General features: G+C 49.1%; 1 protein-coding gene across 48 annotated transcripts in view; it reads left to right on the forward strand.

The window, feature by feature from the left end:
• The window catches only part of ZNF185 (zinc finger protein 185 with LIM domain), a 50,671-nt gene that overhangs the window by 34,462 nt on the left and 2,058 nt on the right, over positions 1–14,151 (forward strand). For 9 of the 48 annotated variants that reach the window (XM_021292663.2, XM_021292902.2, XM_021292832.2 and 6 more), the window contains 12 exons: positions 89–187; positions 2,027–2,125; positions 2,772–2,885; positions 3,785–3,865; positions 4,076–4,177; positions 5,148–5,309; positions 6,973–7,062; positions 8,235–8,336; positions 9,761–9,829; positions 12,475–12,555; positions 12,915–13,017; positions 13,605–13,703. In XM_021292663.2, coding sequence (XP_021148338.2) covers positions 89–187; positions 2,027–2,125; positions 2,772–2,885; positions 3,785–3,865; positions 4,076–4,177; positions 5,148–5,309; positions 6,973–7,062; positions 8,235–8,336; positions 9,761–9,829; positions 12,475–12,555; positions 12,915–13,017; positions 13,605–13,703 — 1,201 coding nt within the window. The remainder of the gene's footprint in view (positions 1–88; positions 188–2,026; positions 2,126–2,771; positions 2,886–3,784; positions 3,866–4,075; positions 4,178–5,147; positions 5,310–6,972; positions 7,063–8,234; positions 8,337–9,760; positions 9,830–12,474; positions 12,556–12,914; positions 13,018–13,604; positions 13,704–14,151) is intronic. The other 39 variants (XM_065028051.1, XM_065028060.1, XM_021292800.2 and 36 more) reach the window with 18 other exon arrangements.

Here is a 14,151-nt window from a genome sequence, read left to right on the forward strand (position 1 = left end):
AAGCCTTGCCTGGTGCGTAGATAGTACTTGCTAGTGCAATGATTCATGTGCCAGTTAAAGATGTAACAAGCCTTTCTTTGATTATCAGATCTGTCCTGGGCTACGAGGAGAGAAGCAGCCCCCGAGAGAGCAGGTACACCAGTCCCGATGTCCCAGCGTACAGCAAGCCTTACTGGAATGAAGCAACGTAAGGACCTGGGCTGCTAACCCCATGCCTGCTAATATGCTCTTTCTCATTGTTGAAAGCCTCGGAAATACCAGTTGCTCAGGAAATACCAGTCACAAGAAGAAGAGCATAATAAGGGCCATTTGTCCAAGGTCTAGCCTGCTCCTCTCTCCAACAGCCATTGGAATAGTAAAATGCCTACTGCGTTTGCTGAAGCTGTAACCACACAGCAAATGCATTTGACATTTCCCTGTTTTTTCCCCTGGCCTGGCTGCAGGTGGCACCGTTCAGCTCTCACCTCCTTTCAGCTCCACCTGTGCTGTGCTTATGAGCCTGGACAAAGATGTTTGCCACATCCTGTCCCAGTCCCGGGGTGGGATATGAGCATCACCCGCTTCTCCTCCTTTGCCCCCCACAGGGAGAAGCCCAAGGTGTGGAGCGGGATAGGAGCTGGGGCAGTAGGACAATCAGGGTGCACTCCTGGGAATCCCTTTGTGTGTATTGGTACAGCTTTTGAGTACTTTGGGTTTTGCACCCTAAAGTGGAGATGGCAAACATCTCTAAAAACTCACAGGAAAACCAGCCAAACAACTGTCATCGTCATCATCATCACTTCTACAGCACTGTGTGTCCTAAAACCTTAGTGGAGGCAGCCACAGTGCTCTTCTGAAAGGGTTCCTATCCCCTTACATCAGCAAACAGAAACCCAAAGAGATAAAAAAGTGTTTTGCCAAAAGACTTATAGTGAGGGAGGAGTCACTTGACTTCCCCATCAGGAGTCAGCTGAGGAGAGCGGTGTTTCGCTCTGCAGTGGTTGTTCAGACTCCCTCTCTTGCTACGGGTGAGAAAAGAAAAGGATCTTTCTAGAAATGGTGAAAACTTCACCCCACTCCTTTTGGACACCTCTGTTGAAGGCCTGTTTCAGATGCCAACTGTACGTGGATGGCTGAATCTCATCCTGAATTAGCAGCAGGACTAGGAATAGGCCACATTTCTCCTCAGTCCAACATTCTTTGGACACCCATGTCTTTACCGTTCTTCCTTGCAGGCATGACTTAGGTTTCCTTGGCTAATACTCCTCTCCTGGAACAGTATTGTCAGACAGAATGGCCCCCCCTGTCCCGGGGGAAAAGGCAAAGCTCAATGGAGCTGCTGAGTCTCACGAATCACAGCTACAACACAGCCATTTCCCAAGCGATTCTCTCAGATCCACCTTTGTACTTAGCATTCTAGAATAACTCCTTCTCCAGTAGATCCAGCTCTTCTCTGAGCAAGAGCAGCATTGCTGCTCCAAAGAGCCAGCGCAAAGCCAAAAAGCATCCTGAGAAAAGGGAGTTTGAGCTGGAAAGGCATGGGGAGTTGCAGCTGTGCTGAGTGGTGTTGGATACGCTGAATGAGCAAGTCTGGCTACAGAGAAACTGCAGAATATTGGACAGAGAGGAACATTTCAAATTCAGCCTCAGGTGTTACCAGACACTGGATAAGATGTGATGTCTGTCCTGGCACACACATTCTGATGTACTATATAGCCTCAATAAATAACGCAATATCCTGCAGGCCTGCTTTCATGCTAAAAAGTAGCGTATTTGTATAGACAAAACATGGTTTGGACCGGTATTTTAAAGAGCTAATTTCAGCATGTGAAAATGCTGCTGCTTGACCCATCCATTGAATTCCAAGCAGCTAATCGGTGCTTCGTGCCGTGCTGAGGTCAGCGCTTCATTGTGCTGGTTACAGCTACACCCTTGGAATATCCTCCTCCAAAGCCTTGTGGCTTTCTTTCTTCTCAGTGTGCATTGAACTGAGCTTTCAGGTGTTTGTGCTTGACAGCCACGAGTGGGGTTTCTTTTCCTTTGCCAGGTCTCCCCAAGATTTGAAAGAGGGGAACACCCCTAGAGAAAGGGGGCACGAGAGCACACGGGCCTCAGATGGCTATAAACCAGAGCTGATCCAGGGAGGGTAAGTGGTCAGTAGGACTTACCAACAGTCTCTATTCACTTCATAATTCTTCATGTCTTATTCATTCCCAATGTAACTGAGACCAGAGAACAGCTCCTCTGCTTTGCACCCAGGAGTGAGCACTTTATGACCGCACGTTACACAGGGACTCCCACCCGTGCTGGTGGGAAAAGCCAGTGGGATGAGACAGAATCACACAGTGTGTGAAGAGACAGTTTCCGCACTGACAGCACATGACGTGGGTCCTTGGGCATCAGCGTGGTTCTCTTGGTACTGCAGTAGCTTCTGCTGCCTGGAGATCTCAGCAAGTACTATCCAAGCATTTACGAATGCTGCAAAATCATGCGTCAGTGTGTCCTGAGGTGTTAGAAGCATCTGTCAGTCTGAGAAATTCTGCGTGCTTTCTCCTATGCCTAATGTTTTCCTTCGGCGACAATCTCAGATGAAAGGCCTCTAGTTGTGACCCTGCAAGCTAGAGTGGGATTTGTATGCATGATACCCATCAGACTGGTACCCGGGCAGTTTAGAATAGCTCTGGCCAAACAGTGTCTTCTGCTCCCTGCCAACGGGCTCTTGTCCGGGGAATGGATGTCTACCCACCCTAGAATGTTTTCTTCAAAGCCTTAAGCAAAGATCTTTATTTTAGGTTTACAGACTCAAATGACCGTACTGAGAAGGGACAAGAACCTCCTGACCATGATGTCTGCCCAGAGCCTCCCAGGTCCAAGGAACATACAGAACATGAGCCCAGCATGACTCAGTAAGGAATCAGATAATGACCCCCCCTGCCTTTTCCTGTAGCATGAGGGTTAATTTCTTGTGTGTCTTCCCCCACACATATACACCAATCAGATTTTCTCCCAGGCTCCGCTTTTGTGCCTGATTCTAGTGCTACTGAGTGAACCCCTTACCATGGTTCTATATGAAAGCCTGGGAGAAAACAATCTAATTAGCTGGAAGCATCAGTCCAGCTGGACTGCCAAGAGTTGCTGTCTAGACCTTACATTTGGAAGCAGAGACATGTTGCAAGAAGTATATAATAAATGCATCAAGAATAGTGTGGCCAGCAGGACCAAGGCAGTGACTGTCCCCTGCAGTGGGCACTAGTAAGGCCAAACCTCAAATCCTTGGGTCAGTTTTGGGCCCCTCACAACAAGAAAGCCCTTGAGGTGCTGGAGTTGAGAGAAGGGAACGGAGCTGGTGAGGGGCTGGAGCACAAGTGTGATGGAGCGGCTGAGGGACCTGGGGGGTTCAGCTGGAGAACAGGAGCTGAGGGGAGACCTTCTGATCTCTGAACTGCCTGAAAGGAGCTTGGAGCCAGGGGGGTCGGGCTCTGCTCCCCAGGAACAAGCGCCAGGAGCAGAGGAAACGGCCTCAAGTTGCGTCAAGGGAGGTTTAGATTGGAAATTGGAACAATTTCTTCCCAGAAAGGGCTGTCGGGCATTAGAACAGGCTGCCCAGGGCAGTGGTGGAGTCACCATCCCTGAGGGGGTTTAAAAGGCACACAGATGGGGTTCTTAGGGACATGGTTTAGTGTCAGAGTGAAGTTAAGGTTGGACTCAATGATCCTGAGGGTCTCTTCCAACTGGAATGATTCTATGATCCTACAGTAATTCTATGTGGCACTTCCACAGACTATAATGGTCTCTGTCTTGGCAGGTCCAGTTCTCTGCCTAGAGAAAGCAGCATTGCTCCTCCAGAGACCAGATGTGCAAGTGAATCTGACCCCTCCTGGGAAAGGTACGGAGCCAGAGGACCAGGCATGTCTTTACTGTAGTCTCAAACATCTTGTGTTCTCCCTGTTGCCCTGTTCTGGCAACAACTGCTCATTTCTTGGCTACTGAACTCAGAAACCAACATCATCATGATATTACTGCATTTACTCACTGCAGTGGGCAGGTTTAGACACAAGCACTAAAGCTGCTAACAGGGTTTTTCCTCCCTGGCCAGGATCACTCCAGGTTATGAAGAACAAACCCACCCCACCACAGAGAGTTACCGTGACAGCCCAGGAGACTGGAGACACAACGAGCCCAACCCCGTGGCAGCCAGGTACAGTGGGACTGTCTCTTTGTTCCTCCCCATCATTGGCTCCCAAATCCTCATCCTTTGCCATTCCTGCTTCTTGATACAACCCTGGCTGAAGTCCTGGACCTGTGTAAATTTGCCCACCCAGGGTATGCCAATCAAATTATATTGACAAAAGGAATATTAGGTTTAGGATCCCACCCTACTGTGTCCAGCTCTGGGGTCCTCAGCACAGGACACACATGGACCTGTTGCAGAAGGGCCAGAGGAGCAACAGAAATGATCCGAGGCTGGAACAGCTCTGCTGGGAGGACAGGCTGAGAGAGTTGGGGTGTTCAGCTGGAGAAAAGAAGCTTCGGGGAGACCTTGTTGCAGCCTTTCCATACTTAAAAGAGCCCAAAAGAAAGACGGGGACAGACTTTTTAGCAGGGCGTGTTGTGACACGACAAGGGGTGATGGTTTTAAACTGAAGGAGGGGAGATTCAGGCCAGACGTGAGGAAGAAATTGTTGCCCCTGAGGGTGGTGAGAGCCTGGCCCAGGTTGGACAGAGAGGTGGTGGATGAGCCATCCCTGGAGACATCCCAGGCCAGGCTGGACGGGGCTCTGAGCAACCTGAGCTGGTGAAGATGTCCCTGCTCATGGCAGGGGGGGCACTGGGGGAGCTGGGAAGGGCCCTGCCAACCCAAACTATTCTATGACTCTCTATGGTTGTTCATGTTTCATTTCAGTTAGCAAATTAACTCAGACAACTGCTGAATCTTGCAGTGTTTCATTGTGCTGGGAGTTCAGCTCATGCAGGTGAGGGGAAGGAGTGCAGTCCTCTGCCATTCCCTCTGACCCTAAGAACATATTAACACCAAGGTGTCCCACGTTTTTCTTCTTGCCAGTAGAAAGAGGCACAATTCAGCCTCTGCAAATTCTGAACACACATGTGAGCTGGTCAGAGCAAATACAGTCATTTGCCTTATGGTCAAATTGGCTCTAATTCTTTAGCAGGTCTAACTTCAGCTCAAAAGAGAGCGCACTCAGTGCATATGAGACCCAGCATCCCACGCCACTGCGCATGGAGCACCAGCCCTTTCACACCGGCGTGTCAGCACCCAGTCACAGGATACCGTCCTACGTAGACAGCCAAGTATTCAGCAGCAGCAGAAGGTAATGGCTTGGGATGGGAGGCAGAGACAGGGAAAGCTGCTGGCATCAAAGTATTTGACAGAAACTCTGGTCCAGGTTGTACAATCACTGCGTCAAGAAGTCAGAACAGGATTTTGTTCCCAGAGGGAGCAACAGTATTGCCAGGTCTCACAATGCATGGAACAAGATAATTTTTTGGACATGAAGGGCTGAAGCTCATTATTGCTATGTAACACTGCAGACTTCTTGGTAGGTTGTAGTCAAACCACCTGCATGCTGCCCAGAAACCTGACAGATGTGTAGAGACCACATCTGCTTCTCCTCTGTAGCTGCAGAAATGATGATTCAAGAGCAGTCTCTTCTTTATTTCTCATGACCCCGAATGACATAAGAGACAAGTTGTATTATTATATGTATGATAAACATATCTCTGTTCATGTGATCTGAATGTAGCCTTCACCCTTTTAGCTTTTTTTCAGAAAGTTGGTGTCACAAAGCTCTAATTTGCTTTTGGAGGCATTTGCAGACTAGGACTAGAAAAAATGGGACAGACATTTATTGTGCTTCATAGCCTGTTATCACCCGCCCAGCACTGCGTGATGCTGACACGTCTCTCTGCAGTGCAAGAAACTCACACTCCATTCCTGCCCTTGGGTTTATATCATAGGCTGAATGCAGTTCTTGCCCAGAGCAGGGTTTTTCTCATCTTAAGATGAGCTTAGTCTGTCCCTCTTTCTCTCTTTAATGCAGCATTGATTTGCAGTGTTTTTCAGCATTGTTTAACATAAAGTTGCCTGAAGCTTTAATCAGGATCAAAGCACTGATATACAATATAAACATAATCTGTGCCCCAGGGCACTTGCAAGAAAAGAATGACCATAAACTATAAGCTCATTTTCCCTATTGAAAGAGCCTGAGCTCTGCCCACAGGTTAAAGCCCTTCCAATAATGAATCTGTTTTAGAAAAGTAAAAACCTGCAGGTCTGACACCCCAAAGGGCCAGCGGGCCAGCAGTTCACCCGTGCAGATGGCGCAGTGGTGGTTTTGGTGAGAGGGGACGGAAACAATATTGAAGCTATATCCATTTCTGAACTGCTTTGGTGTTACTCTCGAGTGTTAGATTTCGAGTCAGAGCTTTGTGTGCTTCGTGCGGCTGCAGAACCAGCACAGGTGAAAGGGTCAGAGCAGGACACTGCACCGTGATAGTGATTGCTGAGAAAAAACATTCCTTAGGCAACATGAGGACTCCAGCGACTCCTGGTACAACGTAATCAGGGCTTTGTGCTTCCTTGCCAGACCTACCCCAGATTACAAAGGGAGAGTTTATGATGGGAGAAGCAGCCCTAGGAATAGCAGATATGACAGATATGACAGATAGCTAGTGCCAGGGGGCACTGTGAGTTTAGCTCCATAGCTGGACGGTAAGGAGTCAAAGGGAATCTAGGCCTGTTAACCCAAAGAACAACCCTACTGCTACATTTATTCCATATCTGGAGTGTCCCGACCCACTTCTTAATAATTCCATGAGTCTAAGTGTGTGCAGTGAGGTGTGGTTTGCATGGATGGCTGTGGTGCGTGGGTGATTTTGATGCTAAGCAGGGAAACAGCCGAGATTCTCACCACTAGTGAGAATCCCTCACGTGCACAAGTTCAGTGCTTGAGATTGTGTCACTTCCTTTCATAGCTACGACTCCCTTCCCAGAGACACCACCACTCCCCAGAGAAGCCACAGGGTGCCGTTCTACATGGACAGCTTAAACTATAACAGCACCAGGTAAATGGATAGTCTTGATGGTTGTGAGGGAAACCTCCATAAAACTGCTGAGGAAGAGAAGCTAGGAAGCAAAGCCAAGAGCTGAAGGAGGGATGAAATGTTTGCAGGGAGTGGGTGTGTGATCTAGAGGCACAGAGCTACTCTTAAACCATTCCTAGCAAAAGCTGCCCAACACAGGGTCTGCGATACATCCATCTCTGGGGATTTTTCATCATGTGGGTGCCAGAACAGAGTGACAGAAGAATGAAGGGCTGGTTCCTGGCTGCCCTGACTTGAAGAGAAATCAGCCTGTGCAGAGGCTACAGAAAACCAGAGCGCTAAAAGCAAAGAGAGGTGTCGAGAGAGATGATCATTATCTCCAGAATGTCAATGGTTAAATGACTGAACTGGTCCCAGAACAAGGCTGTTGGAATGGGTCGGAGGCATCCAATAAGGAATACCATTACCCTGGGTGTTCTGCAGCCCTTCATGGCAGCGTCAGTCCATCCACGTGCGGCCTGGCACTGTATGGAGGCACCAGTGCAGGTCTGAGTGTTGGCTCTGTAAAGGGGAATATGTTGTGGGTGTGAACAGGAGGCACAAGACCCTTGGGTAAGCCTAGGACTGGCTCCAGGCAAGATCAGCTTCATCCTTGCAAGGCAAACTTAACAGGTCTCACTGCTGAGTGGGTGGGCAGAGCTGTTTTCTGATGACATTTTAGTAGCCATAGATTTGCTGTCTTTTTCCTTCCGCAGCTTTTGAAATTATTTAGTTGGGGATGGTGATGCTGGGGATAGTTATGTTGGACTGTGGCCAATGTGTCCCACATCTCCTCCTCCCCTGCAATATGTTGTGTGCCGTTTCTCTCTGTAGCTGCTCTCCTTCAGGCTATGTGATTCACTTAAAGTCTGTACTTACTTGAAGATCTTGCTTGATCTTTTCTCCCATGGCCCTATAAATGAGATTTTTCCAAATTACTTCTCCAGGGAAGTAGTGCAGTTGTGTGGCAGATGTAAAAAGAGAGAGGAGCATTTCTGGTCCATGATAAAGATGAATTAATCTCTATGTTTAAGGGCCTTAATATTGCACCCTCCCAAACTACTCTCCTAGCAGTAGCGGCAGGTCTTGGCTACCAGCTTGGATCATCTCATGGCTCACATTTCTTGTGCCCATGGACTCCTGTCTCTCAACAGGCTTCTCTCAGGGTCGAGTGAGAGGATCTGCAGCCCAATTGCCACCTTACCACACAGCACCCCAGCGGCCTCTGGGTACCAGCCCGATTCCAGCACTGCCGGGTAAAGAGCAAAGGGTGGTCATGATCCTCCCGCTGCAATACAGGTTTTGCATGCAGCCATCCTGTTTGGTGAAGATAAGCCAGGCTTTGCTGCTTGGCATCTGGGCCAGGGGACATTCCTCAGCCACAGACGTTGCCATGGTGGCCAGAGCCACCCAAATGAGAGCTGGGCTGGGTACTTTTCTCCAGGTGCCCATTTTTAGAGATTGGGATGTAGCTTACTGTGTGAGTTGTGTTATTTCTCTTTAGTGTGGCAAAATCCTGAATATTCCATAACACACTGTAACTGGAGGGGCACAAAGAGCTCCTCGTGCCGCACACACTCATCGCAGACCCTTGGCCTTGTTGTCAGTCATAGCATGTGAGCAGTTTCCAGCAAGCGTATCCGATTTCGGTGGGCCTGGCACAGGACCCTGATCTCTTATGCACTACAGAAGACAGTGTCCCGTCACAGTGCAGCTGTCAGGTCAGAGCTGTATTCTGGGATTTCTGGTTTCCGCAGGCTCCACCTGAAAGGTGAAAACTACTGCAGGCTTTTATGCAATTTAGGGAGGGGATTCAAAGTCAGCATGGTCAATATTTGTGTCCTCCTGGCCTTGCTACATCCTGGTTATCACACCACGTGCCCAAGTAGGAGACTCATCTGAAATGCCTGGCATGGCAAGTGTCTATGCTAAGTTAAAAAAGAAGCTTTTCTTTTCTTTCCTTTGCTGTGACATGGCTTAGTTTGCTCGTGTACAAGGGAGGATTAACCATAGCTTACAGGCAGCAATGAAAATGCACCATGGAGAAACAGCCTGATTAGTTCATGTCATGGCTGTGGGAAGAGAGCCGGTGGGCACAGCATCTCCCCTCTGTCTGTGACAGAGCTGGAGACAGACGGACAGATGGGGACATGTCATTTTGAAATCAACATTGTAAAGAGGGAGGAATAGGCAAGAAAGGTCGGCTCTGTAGGCAAAAACATCCTCAAAACAAAACAGCAGGAGTTTATAATGGGTGAAAACGCTGGAGATGTTCCAGTGACAAAACAGGCGCTGTGTGCTGTGCCAATAGGGTTTTGATGTTAATGGGCAGAACCACAAGCTCTCTAAATACTTATTGTGTGCATAATCCTGACATGATTTTGAAAAAGACTTATCCTTGCAAAACAGGGGATAACTAGATGAAAGAGTTATATTATCCATCCCGTTCTTTTTAATTAATTTGATTTGTTTTGGTGGGTTAATTAGAGGGGTACATTAGGTCTTATTAGCAACAATGCTTGATATTTAGTATTTATTCAAGAACAACAGCATCTCACTCTGTCTTTTCACGCATACGTTACAAATCCAAGCACACACATGTGGTCCCTCACGCTGTCTCTCATGAGCTCCATCCTTTTCTAATGCAAATGCTTCTCGTTCTGTTTCCATCCCTTCCTAGAAAAGGGGTCCTCTTTGTGAAGGAGTACGTGAACAGCAGCGGGTTATCAGCCTCCCCACGCTACGGCAGGTACGAGGAGTGTCCAGACGCAGCCGTGTGTCTACATACGTGTGCAAAGCAACAACGTGTGGCCTTGCCAGCCAACATGCACAGAGCAAGCTCCGAGCTGGAGCCGTTAGCACTGTGTCAGCATGCTGTTGTGCCTGAGCTAATTAGCCCTGGAGGGATTATTACATTGGCTGGGCAGAGAGTTTTGCTAAGGCAGCAACGCTGCTTTGGGGACCCAGACGGATATCACTGCAGTCCCATTGCGGCAACAGGAGGATTTCTGTCCCACAGCCCTTGGTGGAGGGGTGAACTTCCCCTCTGAGTGGGTTGGCAGGATGAAAACACTAAGCTGCAAGTTTTTAAGCTGCATATTTGGTACTGTCAGGCTTCACTGTGCGTTTGCACATGGAGGTTGTTGGAGTTGGTGAGAAAAATGTGGAGGTTGAAGGTTCTCACTCAAAAAAAGTTACTTGTGTGTTAGAAAAAGCTAAAAGATGTCATTTTCAAGCTTAAATCTTCAGTCTTTTGCATTCTGCTATGTAAACTAAGTAAAGCTACTCCAGGTTGACACCGATGTGACAGCAAGGAGAATTCTGCCCTATGTACCTTGTGTTTACATTGATGGGGCAGCCACTTAACACTCAGTTTGATGCCTCCCTGCTGGCATTTGTCCTCCCTCAGTGCTGTGTTGGCATGACAGGGGTAGCTGATTACACACCCCATAAACCTCCAGGCTTTTCTGTAGGTTAGCAAAGCAGATGTCAGCAACCAAAGATAAGCGTAGTGCTGCAGCGTCTAAAAAGCACAGGCAAACAGAAGGCAGAGAGGGAACACTCAGCTGGGTGAGACCAAGGATGTGCTCTGTGCCTTTTCCTGCGTAACAGTTCAGGATTTGGGAGGTTAGTAAGGCATGAAAATAGCTGCTATTTATAGGGTCCATATGTAAACATCAGGACCCCAGTGAGGCCAGAGAAGTTTTACTGATGGGTGTATTGGGGGCAGGATTTCACAGGTTCACAGAATCCCAGAGTGTCAGGGGTTGGAAGGGACCTGGAAAGCTCATCCAGTGCAATCCCCCATGGAGCAGGAACACCCAGATGAGGTTACACAGGAAGGTGTCCAGGCGGGTTGGAATGTCTGCACAGAAGGAGACTCCACAACCTCCCTGGGCAGCCTGGGCCAGGCTCTGCCACCCTCACCAGGAACAAGTTTCTTCTTAGATTTAAGTGGAACCTCCTGTGTTCCAGTTTGCACCCATTGCCCCTTGTCCTGTCACTGGTTGTCACCAGAAGAGCCTGGCTCCATCCTCCTGACACTCCCCCTTTCCATCTTGATCCCCAGGAATGAGTCCCCCCTCAGTCTCCTCTTGTCCAGCTCCAGAGCCCCAGCTCCCTCAGCCTTTCCTCACACGGGAGATGCTCCACTCCCTCCAGCATCTTGGTGGCTGCGCTGGACTCTCTCCAGCAGTTCCCTGTCCTGCTGGAACTGAGGGGCCACAACTGGACACAATATTCCAGGTGTGGTCTCCCCAGGGCAGAGTAGAGGTTCCCAGTGCAGCAGCCAGTGCAGGTTTGCCAGTCATGTCTCACAGCCAGTGGAAAATACATTGGTCCCCATGGTCTGGGCCACAGTCTGTGCCCCTCCCAGCTCCAGACCTGCTGATGGGATGCAGTGAACCCCTGGGCAGCACAGCCGAGGCAGCCGTGGCTCTCGCTGACAGAGGAGCCCTTGCTCCCTCTTCTCCTCTGCTGCTTCCCCGCTTTTTATCCCTGCTCCCAGCCGACTCAGTCTTGCTTTTTCTGCTGTTTTGATGAGACAACCTGGCTCACAGAGGGGTCTGATGGCCAGCAAGGAGTAAGGTGGTGGGAGCATGTTGTCAGGAACATACTGGAGGAGGGAGAGAGCAGGAGGCAGCAGCGTCTTTCCCTTTGCTTTGACAAAGTTGTTAGGTCTTCTCATCCCCCGCCTGAGCTGCAGCTTACAGACCCTCCTGTGGGACTGACATCCCCTACTCCTCGTGGCACGGAGGGTGACAGGGTGGCAGAGCTGCTGTGTGCCTGTGCCACCCCATTTCAGGGTGTGTGTCCCCATTTCCCAGCCATGCTGCCCACATCCCACTTCTCCCCATGGGGACAGCAGCAGCCAGAGACGTTCTTCAGTGCTCTGAAGTCAGGTGCTGGGGCCACCAGCTCTTTGCTTGCTCCTTGCAAACGTTCTCTGCCAGGCTGAGCCCAGAACAGGCTCTAGGGCTGACCTGAGGTACAGAAGACTGTGGTGTGGGGCAGGGAGCAGGATATTGCTGCCCCTATGGAGAACATGCAGTGTGAATACAGAATCACAGTCACAGAATGTTAGGGATGGGAAGGGACCTCCAAAGATCATCTAGTCCAATCCCCCCACCAAAGCAGGAACACCTAGATGATGTTATACATAAATACAGCAGAGATGTAGATAGTGCTGCTGACAGCCCTGCTCTGTCCGTCAGGGCAGCCCTCTCCTTTAGGGAAATGCCTTTTCAGAGCTGGTTAGGAAGGACCAACCTTCTCTCCAAGGAACAGGCAACTGGGACGTTGCAGTTAGGACTTTAGGTTAGTGCTTAGTGATTCCATCTGAGATGCTTTTCCCATATATCACTGCCAAGTGCTGATATTTCCTTCTGTCTCCAGTGGCAGCCTTGTAGATTTCACCGATTCGGAGAGAGCACCCTATAGCCACCACAGCTACCTGTCTGGCGCTCCCCTGCAGAGGTAGGACGGTTTGGGGCTGCCTTGGGGGTTTCAGCAAACTGTTAAGCAGAAATGACCTTAAAGTTTTGCTTTTTTACAATATTGGTGTGTGTTTGGCGAAATAACAGCATGAACTGTAAATGGTCTTTGGAAAATACAGTGATATGGACTTAAAGATCTGTACTGCCCCACTGTTGTGGTCTCTGCATCCCTGGGATAACATGTGTCCCTCTGTGCTGTCAGTGGACACAGTCAAACACATGCAGAAGCAGGTTGCTCATAGAGAGCAGTGCTGGTGTTAGGTAAGAAACCTCTGGTACCAGCACTGGGACTGGAACCAGTTTGTGTTAAGAGGAATTCACTCTCATGTTCCTTCACAGGTCCAGTGAACCTGTTTGCAGTTACTGCAGCCGCGAGATCCGAGACTGCCCCAAGATCATAATAGAGCATCTGAACATCTGCTGCCACGAATACTGTTTCAGGGTAAAAAAAAACCCTTAACTACTGACTGCCCTCTGTGTGCTGCTGTGAAATGGAGTGGTGGGAGGAGGAATCCTGGTGCGAATTCCATCCTCAGACTTTCAGAGTAACGTATATAGTGTGTGCCAAATCCTTGCGTCCACATCGGGACAAAACAAAAAGTCATGCAGCCATAGGTGTTGGTTGTGTACCCAAAAGTTTTTTCAGCTCCTCAAATAAATGTGTATTAGAACAAGAAGAATTCTTTATTGTCAGCGGGGAGAATAGCACCCACCCTCTTTCCTCATGTCCCTGTCCTTGTGGCAGACTTGCTGCTTTTTGGCCTTTGTGCCCCACTGCAGGTCTTGCTGAATCTCTCAACCTTTGCAACGTTTACAAGTAAAGTCTGTGGAAATGGTGAGTGTGGGAGGAGGAAGCCTGCAGGGGCATTTGTCTGCTGTAGAAAAGTTTAGCCTCAAACTTGGTCACACTTTGGCATCCTCACATCTTTATAAAATAATAGAGACTGTTCATTTCTCAGCCCCCTCCGTGCTGTCATTATTGTGTGGTGCTTTGGTCACTGTCCAACCACCCTGTTTTCCCTTTGGCAGTGTGGAATTTGCCACAAAGCAATGGGAGACCTTCTGGATAAAATATTCATCCACCGGGACATTGTCCACTGTGACAAGTGCTATGAGAAACTCTTCTAGGTGAGTGCCCCTTCATGGTGTCAGCATAAATGGCTGGATGAGACAACGCTCATGGAGTTTACTGAATGAAGAGCATTTAACCCGCACATTTACTGGGCGATGCGTACAGGGATTTTCCTGTGGGTTTTCAGGGGGAAGCAGTGACCCTTGTTGCAGAATTAGCTAGAGCTGGTCCCAGGGGTCTCAGTTAGAACCAGAATCTCTGCCCATAATGTGATAAAGAGGCTGTGTTAGCTTCACGTGGGGGAGACAAGCAGAGGCCTGGCTTGAGCGGTGAGAGGAATGTCCCTTAGAGCTTGGGAGTCCTCTCTGAAGGTAATTAAGAGTTCCTCCTAGCAGGTAATTAATAGCTCTTCCTGTGTCTGGGCTCAGCTGCTGCAGGGGCAGCATGTCAGTGGCAGGTGTGGTTACTGCTCTGCATAAAGATCCTTTGAAGTGAAAACCACTG

The sequence above is a fragment of the Columba livia genome, chromosome 12, assembly GCF_036013475.1.
Source record: "Columba livia isolate bColLiv1 breed racing homer chromosome 12, bColLiv1.pat.W.v2, whole genome shotgun sequence".
NCBI lineage: Eukaryota > Metazoa > Chordata > Aves > Columbiformes > Columbidae > Columba > Columba livia.